Source organism: Phaenicophaeus curvirostris, chromosome 1, assembly GCF_032191515.1.
Source record: "Phaenicophaeus curvirostris isolate KB17595 chromosome 1, BPBGC_Pcur_1.0, whole genome shotgun sequence".
Taxonomy (NCBI): domain Eukaryota; kingdom Metazoa; phylum Chordata; class Aves; order Cuculiformes; family Cuculidae; genus Phaenicophaeus; species Phaenicophaeus curvirostris.
The window spans coordinates 10,043,358-10,066,127 of NC_091392.1; the positions used below are offsets into that span (position 1 = coordinate 10,043,358).

The window sequence follows — 22,770 nt, forward strand, 5'->3', positions numbered from 1 at the left end:
TCAATTTGCTGCCTAGGAAATTTAGTAGATACGAACTAAAACTTCATAACTGCAATAGCATAAATGATTTAGAAACAAAGTATTTTAGAGAAACTGTGTTATATCTGAATATTGGTAATAGCATAAAGGGATAGATAGCCTACATGATTGATTTCCTTTCCAAGCCAGGAATTTCTCCAGCAGTATAAGTAGTAGCATTGTCTTTAACAATTGAATTCTAAAATGAAATACAACTTTCTTTAGTATTCATGGCTCTTCTTACATGTTATCATCCATATCATCACTGTCAGTTTGTATTGTTACAGAATTTGTCAGACTACGCGAATGAAATAACCACTCAGACCATATAGGACTCTTTATAATCACAATGAACTCAGTGGTACAGTCTTCATTTAAAAGACAGGAAGCTGAGACAAAGAAAATAGGCCTATAATCAAACAGTCTAAATCCCACCTGTCTTGTTCTTCTTGTCCCTTAGCTGAAGTGACATTAATTCCTCGTGTTACTTTCCTCTCTTTCCATTTGTAATCAGAGAGAGGTCTAGCATCTTCCTTGACTGGCTGAAGGGCATGGGCTTCATAGTTAAGATAAGAAGGACTGGAAAGATCATGTTTAATGCTAAATATTGGTAGTGTAAAATCACTGCAAATCTGGTCACTGCGGATTCTTTTTATAGTCTACAAGCAGAAATATTCCAAGGGAATGACAGTTCCCTACTTGTGTTTGTACTTTAAAATGTAATTAATCCCAACCATTTTTCTTTTTATTAAAAAGAGATTCTAAATGGCTGAGACTGCTTTTGGTTAAGTGAATCCCATGGTCTCTTGCAAAATCTGTCTTCTTGGTCTTCTGTGTTCTTAGTTTCTGCTTTTTCTGGGTTATTTACTCACGTACTATTTTTCTTTTATCAGTCCTGCAAAACAAAAGTTATGACTCAGGGAATGTTAGGATTATAAATTCTTTTTTAGGTGCCAAAGCTCAGTTAAGAAAAAAATAAAGTAAATTTTATTGAATTCACTGAAATATTATTAAAAAAAAAAAATCTTTCCAAAAATTTCTAGTTTCTTCCAGCATACTTTTAAGGCTGCTGACAGATGGTCATCATAGTACAGATAAACCTCTTATTACAAGATTGGCTTTGTTGACACTAATTCACTTTCAGAAGTCATGCTGTCAATGGTTCTCAAGTCTGACCTGGAAAGACCGAGACAGTCTTTCCTTTCTAGTTATCTTCTCAGTTCAATTTCTCCACATAATTTCCAATTTTGTTACTAAGAAGGAGCTGAACACTGGTAAAATCTTTCAGAAACTCAAAGAAGTGATTTACCTGCTGCAATATTCACCTTAGGGAGTGGAATCCATAATAGTATGGTAAGTGCTTACAGTCTGCATTTAGAATGAAGATATGAGACAGGAATTAAAGGTAACCAGTTTGCTCAGTGCTTCGACTACTAACTCACCATTTAGAAAATCCAAATACAGGGGTAAATCTGAAACACTGTCACAGGACATGGCTCAGATACCTCTGTGATACTGGTGTAGACCCTGAAATTTCTTCCTTCATATTCCTCCATATGAGACTACAGAGGAAGCTTGCCTTTTGGCTTTCTTCCTAAATAACTTACATTTTCTACAGAATGAACTCGGGTCTCAGTTCAATTTCTTTTCACATTCTCCATCTGTCCATATCTTCTCTCTAATATCCTTGCTAAACCATACTTCCGTTTCCTAGTCAGTCTCTTTCTGACACCTTCTCTCATCCAATCTAAGTGGTTCAAATCAAAATACAGCTTTTATTATCTCACCTTACTCACTTAGCAAGCTGTTTGCTAATGCTGAATTCAGCTCAAGCATCGAGTATGCTGGTGCTCTTGCACTGCCTAGCAAGCCTTTTCCCTGATGTAGGATCCTAAATGCCAAACAGACTAAGTGGGCTAGCCGTTAACTAAAAGTAAAGGCAGGGTATGAAATTAAAGAACTGGTATGGAAGAAGGCCTGAAGAAGGATTAAATGCTGTGGATTTCCTCATCAAGTGTGAGATGAGAAGTTTAACCATCCTGATTGCTCTAAATCTGGGTAACTGCTTGGTTTAGAAGGTCAGCAGTTGCCAGAAGTGAAAAGGTAGTCAAGAAGGGTGTTGGACCCTATGAATCAGTTGCCCCCTTAAAATTGAAGCTGAATACAGAGGCAAATTTGAGACTCAATGTTTGTTTTCAATGGCTGACTAACATTAATAAACCATAGTGACATTAATCTCAGGAAACCATAAGGTAGCTTGGAAGTAATATTTATATCATAAACTTATACAGCACATTTTCTCTAACTCCTTCATGGTTGTATTTTTGATATATATATATATATATGATATAAGGGGGTAACAGTGAAATAAAATCATGCCTCTTGTCTGAGTTAAAGTTGGAACCAATGACTGTCTTTTTCAGAAATGTTATTATCTAGGTTAATCACTTGTATCATATTGATACTTCTTTTATGATTCCTAAGTTATAATCCATAGCAGAAATATCATGGTTTTCTAGGAAGAATGGAGAGCAGTCAGTGAGTTTGTCCTTTGCTCATTTGACCAGCGAAGCAGTAGTATAAGGAGTTTTATATTAATGTCTCCAGCTATTTCTGCAGGCAGTAAAAGTCATTGTTTTGACAGCAGTAGCGTAGGCTGCTCTGAGTCCTTATGTTCTTACAGCCTGTTTGAACATTGCTGGTCTGAGATAACCATAACCCAGGCAGAAGAACCCATTTTCTTCCCCATTTCTTCATCATTTGGCCCAAAAGCCCACCAAAGAAAACAAAAAGTTTTGACAATGTTATAGAAGTAACATTATATATATAAATGTATATATAAATATGTAAAAAAAAAAATGGCTTTTCTAGAGGGTATTTTGCAAACATGACTAACAATATTTGTCATCTCAGTAACACTGCAGTTATGGAACATTCTTGCCTACATTGAAGCTTTTATTTAATAAAAATAAATACTGCAGTCCCTACTCTTTCACACCTTCTGCAGCAACTTGGCCGAAAATTCATCAGGATATTAGTACTTGCATTATGTTTTGCAAACATTAACTAGCTAAACTCCACAGCTATCACAGTTACTGAGATAAAGATCACCAACTAATTAGATTAGGAAGGTTATGTGGAGGCCATCCACCTCAAAGATGAGCGAATTTCAAAGATCAGATCACTAGAGAGCTTGTGCAGTTGAATTTTGAAAATCTCTGTGAATGGAGATTTCACTGTCTCTTTAGGCATCCTGTTCCAGGACTACACTCTCATGACGAAGAATACTTAGTTTCCTGTGTGCAACTTGTGCCTTTTGTCCTCCACTGTGCATCTTCGGAAGAATCTGAGTCTATCTTTTCAGTAGTGCTGCATTTGGGACCCGAAGACAGCAATTACCTGGTTTCTCCAAGCTAAAGAAGACCAGTTCCCTTAGCCTTTCTTCATAGAACAGCCACTCTTCACAAGCTCTGTCCTTCTTACTGGGCCTACACTGGGCTCTCTAGCAAAGTTTTTCAGTGCTTTGGGTAGTTATAAAACAGGATGGGAGGATGCAGAAGCTCCTCTGCTACCTGAGTCCTGCTCTCCTAGTTAGTGTTGTTCTCATTAGCTTGAGTGCAGGACAGTCCACCTGCTGTAAACACTTCTTTTTTTCTAGATTTTTTTTTCATAAACTGAAGTTTTGAGGAATCATTCCTTCATAACAAAAACCAGTATCTGTTTAAAGGCATGTAATGCATAGGTGATACATTAATTCTGAGATATTAGCACCTCAATGTCACAATGTCATCACTACGAAGAGAAAATAAGTATATTTTGAATTTTTAACTAATAGGTTTTATAATGCCTCATTTGTTCCTATGCTATTGGAAACAAGGCTTGGAAATAAAGATTCCCCAAATCTAAAGTCAGTGTTCTGTAAACATCTCTATGAGGATCAATGTGAGGAGTTTCCTTCAAAAATACGCCATAGTGTTTCCATGCTTTATAAAAAAATAAAAAGCTGCAATTTAACCATAAGTGCGCTGCCAAAACACTAAGTTACAGGACTACCCCAAATTCAATTTGACACTTATTAATACCTATTTTGATTTTGATTTTTTTTACTATGTTTTTTTAAGTCTTAATATTGTAATCTTTTCTTCTATTTTGGAAGAATTATTTTTTTTAAAAATAACTTTTAATAAAATGTCTGTATTAAAGTAGCCCTAAATTTTCTTGCAGAGCAGTGGCTCTGAACCTAAAATGGTTTTGACTCCTATTTCCACTTTATTATGCAAATTTTTCAAAGATTCCTGAGGTGCATAACACTTGGTCTTGAAGAAATACTGATCTGTTCCATTACTACTCAATTTCAATTGCCCATGGTATGCTTAAGTGAATCATTTTTTGTGCAGATGAAGATCTGTTTTTCAAATCTTGATCAAATAGAAAAGTTTGTTTACTTACTACACCATTAACCTACATACTGCTTTCAGCAGCAAAATTTTGTCTGCTGCAGTTTGCCAGTTTATTTGGGTGCATGGACATAGCTGAGGATGCAGAAAGGTAAATATGAAGTAGTTGGAGAGTAAGAAATAATTTAAACAAAAATTGCCTCTGAACCCATTGTGATATATTATAATGGCTTAAATTCAGTAGCAAATATGTCCGTTGACAGAAGCTTGTGCTTATATCTCAGAGGTTGTCATAGAATACATTAACTAGATCATTCACACAAAACTCTTTTAATTTAGTGGTATGCTCTGTTAATTCAGTGAGCCATGGATCATGCCTTGAGGAAATTAAAATGATCCTTTTTCTCTGAACTGGTTATGCCACTGTTTCTAAATGGTGAAACTTTTGTACTTTAGAACAAAGCCTCTCAGTTCCGATTATTATAAAAAATGGAATGCCATAATCAGTGGAATGTGGTGAACAGGGAGAAAGGCCATTCATTTAAATGACTGGAATATTTAGTGCCACTGAAAATGTTTTAGTATAAAGTAACCTTTAAATCTGAATTTTATATTGGAGAAGTTCACGTTTGCGCAGGAAACAAAAGAAAAGAGTTTTGTATAGGGCGGAGGGGGGGAAGTAATAGTTTGTCACCTGTTCATAGAGAAAACGTAAAAATGCATCTCTGGCAAGCTGAAAAATTAGACAGTGATTCTACTGAAACACATTTTTTCTTGTACAGATTTTAAAACCAACCAACCAACCAACCAAAACAAAACAGGCATGGGTTGTTTTTCTCCCCTACCTCTGATCCTACTGGAAAAAAATGAAAAAGTTTTTATTAATGGAGAAGAATTTCCTATTGTCTGGGCAGTTCTCAAAGTACTGATGATACTGTCAATAAAGTAAATGGTGGGAAGTGACAGATGATAATCAACTCCATTTGCTTCAAAACCCAGAAAGGATTTGATACATAGAATAGCTCTGAACGCGTGTGTCGAATTAGAGATGCTAATAGAATAGCTGAGACTGTAGAAGTCTCATTTTGCATCAGATTTGTGATTCTGTTTTTATCAGTCTCTACTGACTTATTTTGATGTGCACCTTTCTTACCCATATTGATATGTTATCTTACGCAGACACTGGAATGACCAATAAATTAAGAAATGGTGTGGAACAACAAAGATGTCCTGTTCACAAAGCATAGAAATATGAAATAAAGTATGTTTTAATTCATTATACTAAACAGCTAGTAAATATGTAGTGGGGAAACACATGTAAATGCTTTAAAATACCAGCATTGTTAATCCTTTTGCTGAAAACCATTGTTATCAGTTGTGAATTTTCTGCTGAAAATTATAGTATTAGTAGTCATTTACTACTAAACTCCAATTTTTTTTTTTTAAAGCAATATGTTGAAAATATTTTTCCTGCAGCACAGAATAATTAGAGTTTAACTGTAGTTTAGAAATTTACTGGCAAACAGGGAAAGGGAAATTGGAATCAATGCTTTATAGTTCTTCCCCAGTTGGTCATACAGAAAGAATAGACTGAAGAGCAAGTTGAAGGTTTTCAGGTGTTTGTTCCTTTTCACATACAGTTCTACAATTAGAACATAGTTTTGTGAGTATAGAATCCGCAACACAATTTCAGATCAAATTTCAGATCTGATTCAGTCATTTCTTCACAACAGTGACCAATTCATATATTTTCAGAAAAGGATGAGATAGTCATCTTCTGAAGATGGATGTCATCCTCTCTAGGAGAACTTAGCCCTTGAAAGTTAAAAGAATGTTTCTTTTAAGTTTTTGCTTAATGCTAACTATTAAATACAACACATTGTCTTTACCCATAAAAAATGGGGTTTTTTTGATCTGGAGATAGAATGGAAAATGCATATATTTGTTGTATCTTAGAAAATATTCAGTGCATTAAGGAAAATGTTGGGACACAATACAGTTTCTTCATAAAACCTTTTTCTTGCACTTTATATAGCAAATCTGAAGCAGAAATTTTTCTCATATTCTATGTTTCCCAAGTGTCAAGCACTGTGGTTACTGAGTGACTAGTTGGGTTCTAAATCATTTGTGTGCTTAACCTTTCTGGGGTGAACTAGAGAATTACGTGCAAAAAACTTCCATACTTTAAACATATGAAGACATGATTTTTCCCAAGATAGAGAGTATATTCCTCATGTATATGACCTGTATTTAGAAAATCATAGATGGTGCAGTGCTTTTCTAGTGCTCTTTCAGAACCACAGCACAGGAGGACTGTGTGGCGTTGGGGATTCTTGACATAAGCGTGATATTAAGGACATTTCTCTTGAGCAGGACAGGCTAATCCTATGCTCTGACCCAGATCTATGAGTGTGTTAGAAAGTAAGGGTATCACCTTTTCTCTCCTTTTCAGAGTCTTCTTTTTATGTCTTTCAAAGTTCTCAAGGTTTGCTTTTTGGAGGAAACCTTTGTGCCAGTGAGTTTCTTCTGTCTTTGTTCTGAGTTTTAACTGTTCTAAAAGTTGAAAACCAAACATTGTTCTTCTTAAGTTATTTTAAGCTAAAATTTATCAGATATGTATTATTATTATTATTATTATTACTACTACAGTATTGTTTTTACATTGAATTAACATATAATTTGTAAAATGCTGTAAGAAGGAATCCTTACCGTGGCAGAATAACAGTGTATATGAACAATGTCGGCTATGGTCAGATACAAAGGCATTTAATGTTTTCCAGAAAGAGAGAGAGCAGATAAAGAAAACTGTTTCATCATTACTTCAGTACTTAGTGTTTATGTGTAAATTGATGTTCAAAGCACATGATAAGATATTGCACACTAATACACAGAGCTTATAGACAACGCATTCTGGATTAAATGCCGTAAATTATTTCATCTGTCAAGATAATCTTCATCACTCATTATTCAGCCAACACAGCTCCTGTCTGCTGTATGTAATGCAGTGTACTAGAATGATTAGTATGCCTTCAGATACCAGAATAGAGATCTGAAAATTAAAGTATTTCATGTTTCCTGCTGAAATACCAACAGCTGGTTCTTATAGAAAGGTTCTTTACTTTTGTGTGTAGACTTATCAAAGATCTATGAACATAAATAGCGCCATCTGAAAAAAAAACCAAAACTGTTTAGGTTCCTGCCTCGATGCCTTAGAAATTAAATAACAGCAGTCTTCATCATGTGAGATGGCTTGGTGGTCTCTATACTGATCTGTCCAAAGCTCTAAAATCAGTGCATGATTGATGCTAAACAATAACTTTTTGTCAGTCTTAGCTCAGAGGTAAATAAATTAATGGGGAATAAGCCAAAGACCCTTAACTGCTTAGTGTTAACTTCAATGCAAAGTCAAAATATTTCAGTTAAGCAATGTTGCTTTGGTTACCTTAAATAAATACCCGAAGCAGTCATAATACACATAATATGATTTAAAAATAATTTTATTAAGTTTGCCATTTAGATCTTGGTCCTCTTAAAAGCCAATATAATAGGACTTGCACAAAAGTAAATTTATCTCAAAATGAGAAAAATTGAAACAAAAACACTGCCACCTATATATTTTACATAGGTGAGCTGATGACCAAAATTGCACTACATCAAACACTGTATAACATCCAGGTATTTAGTGTATCAGGTAAGCATTCCTTACCTCTACAGTGTTGTTAAACATGCCATTATGGCTGCATTCTGTAGATGGTGACATTGAGAAATCAGATGCTTAAAATCTGTTCTTCTTTTCTTTCCATCCTTTGACTTGTCATTTTTAAAAAGCCAAGCCCTTTTTTCAGGGTGTTTCTTGCTTTGGGGATAGTGGGGTTCATTCCTGTATGACTTATGTAAAACTGGCTAAAGTTCTTCCTTAATCATGACATGCAGTGGTAGCATTGTGCAATGAAGGTCTAGAAGAACCCTTTTCATGCTCAGCCATTTTTCCTGTTTCCTGCAGTACGTGTTCTTGTCTTGTCAATACGGATAAAATTTTAAAATAATAATAACACCTAAATACAACAGAGAACCAACCCAAATGTGTATTCGTCTTGTAAACATTCTTTACTTTTTATTTCCTGTGTTTCTATAGTAAGACTCACTGTGCACTGCATGTTTAGGGTAACTGGTATAGTCCATATCCATATCCATATCCATATCCATATCCATATAATCAAGTGAGGTACTTTTTATTCAGATTTATTTTGACCTATGCTAGTTGTGGACACAGAATGGTTTGGAATAATAATAATAGGAGCTCTGAAAATGAGAAGGAAAAAAAGAAACATTTTCCTTTTCCATCTATAGTGAAAGTATATCCTAGATTCCAGGAAAACTATAAGAATTTTCTTTTTTATGTGGTGTATTGAAACACTGCAGTTGGTTTAAGTTTTGTTTTCCCTGATTTTAAGATTCAGATTTAGAAACTGAAAATGACACATCTTTCACATCAACTTCTGTTTTTTTGTATTGCCTCTTAATTTTTCACTTCATTAGTGTTTAAAAGTAAGCTCACCAAATTTCTATCTTCCTGTCCTGCCTGTCACAGTAAGCAGAAATGGGAAGAGGAAGGTCATGATTCTAAAACAGTATAATTGATATTAAAATAGTAGGAAGAAAATTCATTAAAAGTTACTGCTTTCTTCTTCCTAAACCCTGCACAGTTGGGCTAAATGTCACATTGCCTGCAAGGCTGTGATCTGATTGAGTTGATCCAGGAATGGAATGCTACCTTTTCTGAGAATAAATTTAGACTTTGGTGTTAGTCATATAAACCATACTTAATAAATGCTAAAACAATCAGATATAGAAGTCGCATCCTTTTTTACTTAAAAAGAAAAGGTAGAGGGTTTTGTGAAAAGCAGAACTTTCAGTTTTTTTCACAGTTGAGCTAATCAAGACATGTTTAGTCTGGTTTTAAATACTCTCAGATGATGAGACACTTGCTACTTATATATATATATACAAGAAAACTGAAAAAAGAGTAAACTTTGAAAAAAATGGCTTCATGCATTTAAAAAGACTATTTGTTTGAAAAACGAGGTATAAATTTAAACAGATAACATAGTGAAGGCTGTTGTTTTTTTTCTTGACAAGACGTTCGAGTTTGTATCAGTAGAGTAAATTTTGGTACACATTTATTCAAGTATTAATGCATTCTTTGAAAAGCTGGCTTTTTGAAGGCTTGGGGTGAGGTGGGAGGAGAGTTTAATAAGGCTTTAACTTATGCTCTTAGAAATGGGTTTATATCAAACTGGAAATGCTGTTCTTGTATGAGAACAGGAGTAAGAATATGGGGGTTTGTGTGGTCTGGCTAGTACACTTTCTCACTGTAGAAAAAGTGTAATGGAAAACCTGGACATACTGTGAGTGGTTTTCACACTTTATAAGTTTAGCCATCTGTGGCAGACGATCTATTCTGTGTGTTTGGTGTCAGGTTCAGCCACATTCCCTGAAAAAGGAGAGGATTGGGTTGGCAGGAAGCTGAGAGAGAGAGAGAGAGAGGGAGAGAGAGATTGCTCCTGCCCTTGGAGCAACTGATCATATTTTAGAGGCAGTTTTCATGCTTCAGGAAAAGAGAGGTGGAGGGAGAGGGACTCACAGCCTTAACTGATGGAAAATGCAGCTTGTCCAGCTGAGGCAGAGGGGATTTTGCAGAATTTGCTGCAGACCAGAAAGCTGGTGAGTTTTTGTAATGGAGTGAAGTCTGGAAGCCTGGCATCAGTGACCAAAGAGAGTTTCATAAACCTCCTTTTGCTTCTATCCTGCCTATTGTTTCATTTCTATTTCTCTCTCCTCTCCTCGCCTCGCCTCCCCTCCCCTCCCCTCCCCTCCCCTCCCCTCCCCTCTCCTCTCCTCCTCTCCATATAATGCTGGGATTTTGACAACCTTGTAACCACCATGAAAATCTATCAGTCCTTACAGAACTTAAAAAGCCTTACAGAGATATACATGGTACCAAAGTAGAGCAAGAAGTATGATTTTCTACAGCAGAATGTGTTGTATTGGTAAATTTTAAGGCACTTTTGGAAAGAGGGGGAAGGGACTTTGAAGCAGGCTGTTCTGCAGGTGCACGGCAGTATGGATTAAGTCGGGGCTAAGCAGAAAAGGCAAAAATAAGGCTTTTAGGCATTTGGAGAGCTTGTCTAATCTGTGCCTTGCAGCAGAAGTTAGAAGGCCATTGGTCTCCAGCATGCACCACATTTTAGTGAAAGTTGTTAATCAGGGGTCAGCTCACACTGCCTCCTTAATCTTAGACCAAGGAAACAAAGCATCATGAGCACAGAATAAAATATTATAAATACTGCCTGAATGATCAAACTGAGCCAAACCCAGAGCCTTTGCTGAGGAGTGGTGTCATTTCTGAAGAAATGCAGAGGTGGCAAGATTCTTGCATGGAGAAAAGGATTAAAACTCTGCTACAAAACAGATCTGGCATGAGGAGCCAAAAGCATGAATTCCAACTGCTGCCGTTGCTAGCAGTGGAACTGACCTCCTCTGTCATGAGACATTGTGATATCATGAGACAGGTGATGTCTGTGTTACGTGCAGCTCTTTCTACAGTCGATAAGAGAAACGGGTGCAGTTATGGAGTGAGCTGAAGAAAAATTGCACTTTCTTTCAGTTCAGTAGTCTGGAGGACTAGCTCGGATTGGTTCTGTACATTATGTCTGTGCTTGGGCAGATTGATCCTCACTCTTGTGAAAAACAAGGGCTGTGGCACAGCATGTGGAGGCTTATCAGCTACCATTCTTTGGAGGAAGTCAGTAGTGAAGAAGAGGCAGAAAAAGCCAAGATTTTCTCACACCTTCTTTGTTTGTTTGCTTTTTTCTCCTGCAGAATAAGATTAATATTTCCTTTCTTTCAGAGAGGAGTTTGGTGGTTTTGGTTTTTTTTTTTCAATTGTAGCTGAAAGTTTGCAAAGTATACTGATATCAGTTGAAAACAGATGGTGTTAATTTAGCATATGCATATCCTACTGATAAGTATAAACTGTTCTGAATTTTTCTCACCAGCATTTTCTGGCTGGGATTTTCAGTTAGATTGCAAAAGAAGAGAATTTAAAGTATGTTCCCACTGAATGGGAAAAAACTCTTTATATCCAGTAAAATTTTCCATAGATGAGATCTGAGTTTTAAATAAAATGTATTATTCTGACTGAGAGGAATGACATGTTATGATTTGTGTGTTATATGATGAGAAACAATTTATTAATTACTATGAGTGAATGAGCCTATGCTAAGATGTGCAAAAAGATTTATTCCAAGGACTTCATCATTCCAAGATGAAGATGACTGATGTCTTTTTCTACTGCCACAAATAGCTTCGTGATCCACTAATCCCAACTCTAACAATTAATACTTTGGTACAATATCCTTTAATATAACTGTTCTGAATTGTTAATGGCAGAATCACATCACCTCTGTATCAGAGCATATTACTGTGGCTCGGTTCTCTGTCATTAGTTAGTGAAATCCAAAACCAGACTGTGCTGGATACAGGGCACATCATGTGCAAATAATAGTTGTATCTTAACCAAACACAGGCATCAAATAGCCCATCCACTTCAAATTACTTTTGACAACTTTCCACAAGTTAGGCTGAGATGTTTTGAGTATCTGCAGTTCTGCATTTGTTTTAAATGACTCTTAGACTGACAGTGAAAAATAGGGAGAAAAAAAGGAGTGACAATTTATTAAGAAACACTAATTATGTAATAGTGAAATATGCTATGTTATACTACATAGTCACCATGAATCTACAGACTTTGTCCCTATCTTCTTAAGTACCTTCTTCATTGCAATTCCAACTTTGCCATTAGTGTTTCTCCAGACAGCGAATATTTCTCTTTTCCAGCTTGCTGTTATGCAGTACACAGAGTTCTGTGTATCTTATCCTCTGTTTTATCATTTACTTCATAATCTTTTGGCTTGTCACAGCAGAATATGCTTCAGAAACCTCCTCTTCAGAAACTTTAATGAGTCATGAGGAAGACAGCATCTAGATAAATCCACTCATTTGGATCCTTTTTTCTTTTAAACTATGTTCTTAAAATTCATAAATAATATATGAATGAGGAAATTCATAGACTCGTAGAACAATAGAATAGTTTGTGTTGAAAGGGACCTTAAAGATCATCTATTTCCAACCCCCCTGCCATAGGCACAGACACCTTCCACTAGATCAGGTTGCTCAAGGCCCCTTCCAACCTGGCCTTGAACACTCCCAGGGATGGGGCATCCACAGCTTCCCTGCGCAACCAGTGCCTCACACACCCCAGCGTGAAGAATGTCTTCATAATGTCTAATCTTAATCTTACCCCTTCCAGTTTATATCTGTTGCCCCTCATCCTATCACTACCTGCCCTTTTAAAAAGTCCCTCCCCAGCTTTTTTGTAGGCCCCCTTCAGGTACAGGAAGGTTGCTATAAGGTCTCCCTGGAGTCTTCTCTTCTCCAGGCTGAACAACCTCAACTCTCTCAACCGGTCATCATAGCAGAGATATTCACAAAGAAAAGAATTTATTTGGAATTCTTTATCAGATTAAACTTTCAGTCCTTGATTAGGGGTATAGTACTGTAGCTCTTGGAGTACTTACTGGAGTTGATACTAAGAATGCAGTATTTTAGCAGTGGAGGAATAGTATTTTCTTTCTGTGAAGCCCCTTAATAGTTTTTTTAATATACTGATATATAAATAAAATGCTTAAGGATGTTCAACATATTTTAGTACAGAGGACATAAAGACAAACATTTAGTAAACATGAGCAGGTATTGCCTATGCAGCAACTATATATTTCCTGCAATGTTCTCAAGATGTTATAGCAAAGTATGAAACCTGTATTTGTCATGCAAAGAAGAAATTCTGACCATGTTCTTCTGCTTTGATGGCAGGTTTTTTTCCCTTTTCCTCTTCTTTCCTCTTTCTTCATCCTTTTCCCTATTTTTCCTTTTCAAAGATTGAATAGTGGGAAAAATATTGAGCTCATTTTGTACAGAGATTTCATTGCAGAAGCAGTGCTCTGTTCTGACAATTTGACTATTTATGTTAGCTTAATAGATGCCCGTTGTCTGCATCAATCTGCCAGAGATTTTTTTTCCCATTGTAAAGTAACATGTAAATGTAAGACACATGTAATTCTATAGATGTTTAATATAATTGGACAGAGAATCCCTTATATAAGCTTGAACTCAAGAACACTTTGTAAATATAAGTGATATGATTACAAAGATAAATAGCAAAGAACAGCAGAGACAAAAAAAATAAAGAATAAAAAAGAAAATAATTGTATTCAGGTGGGTTTTGAAGGTAACGTTATGAATGAGGTACCCAGAAGTGTTTCCCTTTTGTGTAAGGCTTAAACTATGGAAGAAAATAATTAAACAATAGTGGATAAGGGAGTGGGTAAAGAGACTGGTGAGTCTTCAGTGAACTGAAAAACAAACAGTGTAGATATTGCTTGTAGATATAAACTGAGGAGAAACATAAGCTTGTGAATAATATGTATGTTGTCTAAAATCAGTTAAATGCACAGCTATGTTGTATTCTTCCAGTTACAATATTTAAAGTCAAAGTTTCAGAACATTAGATTTCATTCTTCTTACAAACTGATTTTCCACTGAGGTATTTCTGCTGATTTAAACTGCTGTTCCTCATATTTACCAGTATAAATTGAGGAGGAAATTGCCCTATTTCCCTTTTAGGCAAAAGGTGTCAACCGTGTTCCAAGTGACTCACAAATCGTTAGTCCGTGTAAAACCACCTCTTCTATGCAAACAACTGAGAACAACTATTATGCCTACTCACATAAAGAAGGTGAAACATAGCCTCAGATCCCTTTGAAAATCACTGTGTAAGGGCCACGAATGTCTGTAGTTTGCATATCGAATTTCCATTGCATTTCTCCTTTCTCGCCCCAAGATGAAAAGAAGCATATGGCCTTTTATGTGTTCAGCTAAGGAAAGAAGTTGATATCTCATGTCATATCAGCTGTTAGGAAGCACACTGTGCTCTTCCCCTTGCATTTGAAGCGAAAATGGCAATTTCAGACAATTTCACAGAAACAGTAAAAGGAGCAAAGGGATGGAAAGTGCAGAAGTGCTCATCTGAGGAATGAGTAACTCTGACTGACACAAATGAAAGTAAAAAAACTCTGAAAAATGCTTATTGTTTTGCAATAGACTATTTCTAAAATAATTATATTGGTTTTAACAGAAGAGAAATTTATCTTTCGAGAGCTTCCAAAAGCAGTGAAAATAACCCTCCAAAAAAAAAACACGCCATGAGAAAATCAGACTGACTGGCATCACGGTGCTCCTGTGAAGTGATTTGGAAACTAGTTTTATGCTTGACTGCTCAGTCCTTAGAGCAGAATACTTGCAGAAGAGAAAAAGACAAGTGTTACATTAAAGGAAAGCTTTAGTACATTACTCATGAAGCAGGGTATTTCCCTCCTGTACACAAGGCCAAATTCAGCTCATCAAATTCATCTTCCACTCCCCTTGCCAGCAATGTCACACAAGGCAAGGAAGTACAGGTTGGTTTATGGTGTTTTTGTGATTGTTAGAATTTGATCAGAACATTTATTACTCCATTCTCAGCACAGCTGGTGATATTAGCTTTTATAAATTCATATTTTAATATCTTTTCCTTACCATGAACAATTCATCTGCTTCCCTTTACCTGCTGGATTCAGAGGTGGGTTCCCACAATCTGTGGTTCTTCATGCCATAAAAATGACTCCATGTCAGCCTCAGCCAATGGAGGGAAGTTTCTCAATATTCTTGCTCTTTGGTGAGCAATCTTCTTGACTGCATTGTTATTGGTTGATGGCAAAACAATGCTATTGGCATTGTTTTTCTGGTAATTGGGGTACAGCCACATTCTGCTGATGTCTCAAGTCTGTTACACGTCAACATCAGATGCTTCAGGAAACCTTATGCTGCAGAGGGTAAGGTTTTGTTCTTCTGTAGTGTAGAACGGGCTTTCCACCATGGTGATGAATCTTCAGAGGATTCTGACAGAGGAGTAGCTTCAGCTATGATTCACTTTACCTTTGCTTTTTTGTATCATCACAGGCTGTAAGCAGTCTGACATCACTGACAATACAGTGGTGGCAAACTCTAATAAGAGTGCTATCATTATAATTGCAATTGCTTTATGCATATCCATATAGGTATACCTATCATGTACTTTTTTTGCAGTACTTATCCCTACTCAAGCTAATGTATGTATATGTATATCCACGCATGTCTAGAGGAATAGAGAGCGAGTAGCATGTAAGAACAGCATCATATCATATTCAAAAAAATCAGTTGAGAAGAGGAGGATAAAAGAGGAACAATTAGAATCAAACACACTGCTTAGAGGTAGAGGTAGGAATTCGTCACAGATGTCAGTCCCCGAAAGTAAACTGTCTCTTTAATACAGATGAAAAACAATGGAACATACTAGTGCTTGGTGAATGCTAGTAGTGGGTTGGAGTCTTGCTGGCCTTGTCAGTAATCTCATCAAATTGGAGGAGAAAAAGTAGGTAGAAAAAGGTATTTTCACAAAAATTCACAAAGAGCAGGATGGTCATCTCAAAGGTATTCCTAGTCACTGCACAATTTAACAGGGTTCACAAGCCTTTGTCCAAATGACCTCTAAAATTAAAACTCAGGAGATAAAGCACATCAAGACTAATGTGTATTGGCAAGGCAGAAAAGGAAGGTTTTGCTCAATCTGTTTGCATCCAACCTTCAGCTTGGTGTTTTGAATTTTTCACTGTGATGTTATCTTGTCTTTGAATTGTAAGCCTGAGGAGTGCATTCTTCTATCTACTATCAAAACATTGTCAAGTTTAAAAATTGGTGGAGGAAGGGAAAGATTGTTCTCTCAATATCCAAAGGTCAGCAATAAAGTAGTAACGTTTATAAGGTTGTCATGGTGAAACAAGAATCAAATAATTTACTTCTAGTTTTGAGATTTACAGTCAGCATTTTTAGTGATCATTTGCTAAACACAGAATGAAGTTTAAAAATTAATAAGGGTCATATCAGATAGAAGTAAATGGGTTAGAATGAAGAAGATGGAAAATGTGATAAGGTATGACAGAAAATTTCATGACTTATTCTGCTAGAGAGCTTGCTAAGTTTCCCTGTCTGAATTCTAACCTGTACTTGATAGGTTTATTTGGCGCCAGAATAGGCTCATGAAGATTTCTGCGCCATGTTTCTTTTGGGATGCTTTAAACGTAAAATGAGTATAGCGTTATAAATGTGCTACAGGGACCAAGAATACAGGGTCAGGATTAGATACCACAATTACTCCATTCTGCTTCCAATTCTTTGTGATAAAGAAATTAGAATCTGGTGAAGATCAACCCTAGCTTGTCCTTTTTCCTTACTAGTTAATGAGTTCAAAGGAAATGCAAAACCTAAATTTGACAACTACTCTAAAGGTGTCTGCCAAAACACAGGAGTTGGCATGCCCCATCCAACCTGGCCTTAAACACCTCCAGGGATGGGGCAGCCACAACTTCCCTTGGCAACCTGTTCCAGGGTCTCACCACTCTCATGGTGGAGAAATTCTTCCTAATGTCTAGTCTAAATCTGCCCTTCTCCAGCTTATGTCCATTCCCCCTTATCCTATCACCACAGGCTTTTATGAATAGTCCCTCTCCAGCTTTCTTGTAGGCTCCTTTCAGGTACTGGAAGGTTGCTGTGAGATCTTCTCAGAGCCTTCTCTTATCCGGGCTGAACAACCCCAACTCTCTCAGCCTGTCCTCATAGGGAAGGTGCTCCAGCCCTCCTCTGGACCCATTCCAACAGCAATTATAAGCTGATGCTGGGATTTATTCATGGGCAACTTCACTTTCATCAGAAAATAATAATTCCATAAAGTATTATAGACCTTTTAATGAGTGTGCTATTAATAGCTCTTCCCCAATACCAATGACCATCTGTGAATGCCTCACCATCTGTGGTTGCTGTTTCAGTTTGGGAGGTGGAAGTAACAGTGGTTTTGCACTGAATTTACAATATAAATTATTAGACAACTAGACCTACTGTAGATTATTAATTTGTCTTTGATTATAAGTATGCACTGAGCAAGAGAAAATTAATTTCTTTGATTTGTTGGCACATGAGGTTGGGAAATGGCCATGGGAAGCTGAAAACAAAATTAAGTTGCATTTATTGAAATCTGAAACATGCAAAATTTGATGGAATTTAGATGAGGAGGTTGAAAAGAGCTTAAAAGGCAGTTGAAAAGATAGTAAATGTTTATTTAAAGATCCATGACAAATGATGTGTTGATTATTGTGTTTTGTTAAGGTTAGGTAGCAGGGGAGCAGCAAAAGAGGGTTGTCAACACTTTTTAAAACTTTTAAAATTTGTTGATGAAATTCAAATAAATGTTAATTAAAATTAATCTTTTTCACGTCTTATCTGAGTGAAGTATCATTTATTTCTGAAGAAACTCCATTTTTAATTAATAACAATTAATGCTTGCTAAAGTGCTGTGTTTTCCTGCAGGGGCAGAAAAGTCAAGCTGTTTAATGGTCTTTTTACTTCCTTTATCGAACTGTGCTAAAGAGTTTCCCTATTTTACTGTTAACACAGCTGCATTCTGTAATGGCTGAGGTGGTTATTTTTGGTATACATGTACAGATCAATCCCTTTTCCTTTACTCAGGCAAAATTTGTAAGGAGCTTTGAGAAGATAGGATACAATTTCAATATCATGCAAATCCCTCTTCTTAATGTATCTGCATTGTGTGGGAGCCTAAATTTACATCAAAACTAAAAAAGAACTTTTCAAAAACCCTAGTAATTTAGGGTGCAATTTAGATTGCATCTAACCAGTAGCACCGTCTGCTTTCCTAGTGGATGAAAAGAGGCACCTTCAAAAAAAATGGCTCATCAGCCTAAGGTAGATACTTCTCCTAGATCAGGATAAATCACCCTTCTGCTGTTAACTGTAGAGAAGTTTGGACATCTGAACTGAAGTCCTATATTATTATACTGCTTACATTTTTTCTCAGTTTAAAGCTGTAACTTTTGGAACAAGAATAAATTTAATTTAAGAAAGGCTTCAATAAACTGAAGAAAGTGCATTCCACTTTTGTAAAGCACAAGAATCTTCCCTGTAAATGCACACAGTGTCTGGCTCAGAGGCTTCTATTAAATTGTACAAACTATACACATATTTATATATGAATATACATATATATGTAAATTTATAATTACACATATTTTTGTTCTATTAAATTTTATATAAAAGGAAGGTGCATAGGTCTATATATATTCCCCATCTGCACACACATGCAATGTATATCTTTATGTATAAGCAATATGGAAATTAAAAAAATAAAAACAACCCTTTTACATTGCAGTCAATTCAATTTCAAGAATATAAAGTAAATTTTTCAGTCTTTAGCTAAAGAAAGCCATAGTGTCACCCTTATTTTGCATTAGATTGCTTATCTTCCCAACCTTTAGCAGACTGATGGCATTTTTTTCATGCCATTTTCTGCTACTTATTCACAGACAGGACAAGCTTTCCCCTCCGTTAGAGAAAATATGTGGTTAAGATATAAAGCCATACCATGAAAAGATATAAACAAACTGAGAATTATTTGTGATCAAACCTCCAGAATAGTGATTCAGTCTTGTTTCTTCTGTTGTAGACAAAAGGTTCTTCGAGCATAACTCCATCAGGCACCCAAAAGAAGGTGAAGAGGACTCTGCCCAACCCACCTCCAGAGGAAGCAACAGCAGGGAATCAGTCGCCATATAGTTCTGTGGGATCAGTTTCACGCAGAAGGATTTGTAGGACCACCACTATGGCCAGAGCCAAAATTCTTCAGGACATAGACAGGGAATTGGATCTGGTCGAACGTGAATCAGCCAAGCTTAGGAAGAAGCAAGCAGAGCTAGATGAGGAGGAAAAAGAAATAGATGCCAAGCTGAGGTACTTGGAAATGGGGATTAATAGGAGGAAAGAAGCTTTACTAAAAGAAAGAGAAAAGAGAGAGCGTGCCTACCTCCAAGGAGTAGCAGAAGAACGTGACTATATGTCAGACAGTGAAGTTAATAATACCAGGTCAACCAGAATAGAAACTCAGCACGGCTTGGAAAGACCACGTACTGCACCCCAGACAGAATTTAACCAGTTTATGCCACCACAAACACAGCCAGAAACACAGTTTGCCCCTGCTACAAGCCCATATGCTCAGTATCAGTATTCATCTCCTGCCCTGCCAACTCAAGCACCAACTCAGTTCACACAGCAATCACATTACCAACAACAGCAGCCTTTGTATCACCAGCAGGTTTCACCCTATCAGACCCAGACAGCTTTCCAAACAGGAGCTACTATGTCCTATACTCCACAGGCTCAACCTCCACCATCTCAACAGCCCTCATATCAACTCCCATCACAGATGATGGTTATACAGCCAAAGCCAAGACAAACCTCATTATATTTGGAGCCCAAGATAACTACAAACTATGACGTAATTCGCAATCAGCCTCTCATGATAGCACCAGTTTCAACCGACAATAATTATGCAGTTTCTCAGCTGGGCAGTAAATACTCTACCTTGGACTTAAGGATAGGACTAGATGAGAGAAACAGCATAGCAAGCAGCCCTATATCAAGCATATCTGCAGATTCATTCTATGCAGATATAGACCACCAACATACACCCAGAAATTATGTGCTGATTGATGATATAGGGGAACTTACAAAAGGAACAGGAGCACTTGCCTCCAGTTTTAGCCTCCATGATAAAGACCTGACTAAAACGGATCGACTGCTTCGCACAACTGAGGCCAGGAGGTCACAGGAAGTGTCAGACTTCCTAGCACCACTGCAGACTTCTTCTAGGTTACATTCCTATGTTAAAGCTGATGAAGACCCAATGGAGGACCCTTATGAGCTCAAACTTCTTAAACACCAGATTAAACAAGAGTTCCGTAGAGGTGCAGAAAGTCTTGATCACCTGGCTGGCCTGTCGCAGTATTACCACATGGAGGGCAGCTACAGGCATTTTCCAAAATCTGAGAAATATAGCATAGGTAGACTTACTCTTGAAAAACAGGCTGCTAAGCAGCTTCCAGCAGCCCTCCTTTACCAGAAGCAGTCAAAACACAAGAAAGCATTGATAGACCCCAAATTAACAAAGTTTTCACCTATCCAAGAAAGCAGAGACCTTGAGCCTGACTATTCAAGCTATATGACTTCTAGCACTTCAACACTTGGGGGAATTACTACCAGGGCAAGGCTTCTTCAGGATGATATTACTTTTGGCCTTAGAAAAAACATCACTGACCAACAGAAATACATGGGGCCATCACTGACTTCATCCATTGGAGCAGGTCTGGGGACTGCACTAGGTCCAACAATGAGATCTACATTACAAGATGAAGCAGACAAGTCTTATAGCAGTGGTAGTAGGTCTAGGCCCTCATCTAGACCCTCCTCAGTTTATGGGCTTGATTTGTCATTGAAAAGGGATTCTTCCAGTTCTTCTTTAAGACTGAAAGCCCAAGAAGCTGAACCCTTAGATGTTTCTTATAGCCATGCAGCACCTTCTGGAAGAACTAAACCCACCAGTCTACCTATTAGCCAAAGTAGGGGAAGGATCCCAATAGTAGCACAGAACTCAGAGGAAGAGAGCCCACTAAGTCCTGTTGGACAGCCAATGGGAATGGCAAGAGCAGCAGCTGGACCATTGCCACCAATATCTGCAGATACCAGGGACCAGTTTGGATCGAGCCATTCCTTACCTGAGGTCCAGCAACATATGAGGGAGGAGTCACGGACTCGAGGCTATGATCGAGATATAGCCTTCATCATGGATGACTTCCAGCATGCCATGTCAGACAGTGAAGGTAAATTAGGCGTCAGACTGGTATCTTACTATCACAATACAAATCCTCATTTCTATGCATGTGTCTAATTTTTGTTATACTTCAAAGACTGGTTATTTTTTTCTGTTCTTTGGTGCATCTTCTATGTATTTACATTTTGGGGTTTTGATTCGTTTTGTTTTTTATTTTACCCTAATTGCAGTTTCTGGATGGTGTTAAGCTACTCTAGCATGCTCGCTATATTGTTCTGATTTGCTTTGCTTTTGGTTTGCTTGTGCATTTTCCTTTTCATTTGTTGATGTCTACTTTTCTAATGATACTGTGTGGAATAGTCCATGTACAACACAAATCCTACCATCAGTCTTTATGTGGAGTCTTCTCCAGTGACTGTGAATCATTGAACTTATTTGCAATGTTTTTTGTTGGGATTTGGAAATAATCTCCCAAATCTCTAAAAGACTCCAATACTTTTATTTGCATGAAATTTCATGATAGAGTTCAAAAACTGATAATTCCATCTCCTGATGCACCAGTTTAGATTTGTGTTTATATAGAAGTAGTATGCTCGTTAAGTACATATTGTATGTTAGAACCATATAGAGCTTAACGTGATAGCAAAATAATGTTCTACATATGGTTTGTTGAAAGCATCCTGTCCTGTGGACTTCTGTGCATTCAGAATTGTGATGATGTAAGATAATCTGTCATTTGGATGGTGCAAGACAATCTCATCCTTCAATAAAATTGCATAAACTATTTTACTTCTATTGATGGATTATGCAGCATAGCTGGTTTTATATGCATCCCATAAAATATGTCTGCCAAATAAGCACTAGTTCTTATTTCACTTAGGTTCATGAAAGGAACCTTTCTGTTGTATTATAAATGATGCAATTAAAAATGTTTCTCCTGAATAAATACAGCAGAATGTTAAAGGTGATGTTGAGTACTAAATAATTGCAAATTATGTATCAGTTTTATTTAAGTCAGTTCAGACAATATATTCTCAATTGTTTAAAAAATCATAAAGACAGTTTGAAAGACAGTGAAATTAATATGTTCAAAATTGTATGCATTTCCTTAACTTTTTCTTATGTGTATTTACTGCACAATAAAAGAGACTTTGCATGCGCTATATTGTCTGTAAATGGCAATGATTGTCTCAAAAGACACATTTGCATGATTATGAAGTAGTATGGTTTAATTTTCAGGTTTATATTAACCTCAGTGCTCATTATTGCATTATTACTTTTTTACATATGCTGAATCTTTCATAAGCATTAGGAAATTGAATCTATTTTGCTTTCCTAATACTACAATGAATTGAAAGGGTTTGTTCTGTAAGATGCTTTTCATATTTCTTAGATATTTACAACCCTCCCATGAAGTCTGTGTTTCAGGAGAGGTTTATAATCATCAGCTTTTTTTATTTTTGTCAACAATTTAAGTGTTTTCAA

At 36.7% G+C, this 22,770-nt stretch overlaps 1 protein-coding gene across 1 annotated transcript in view; it reads left to right on the forward strand.

The window, feature by feature from the left end:
• Positions 1–22,770, forward strand: part of PCLO (piccolo presynaptic cytomatrix protein) — a 356,197-nt gene that overhangs the window by 188,439 nt on the left and 144,988 nt on the right. The window contains exon 7 of the mRNA XM_069850050.1: positions 19,126–21,334. Coding sequence (XP_069706151.1) covers positions 19,126–21,334 — 2,209 coding nt within the window. The remainder of the gene's footprint in view (positions 1–19,125; positions 21,335–22,770) is intronic.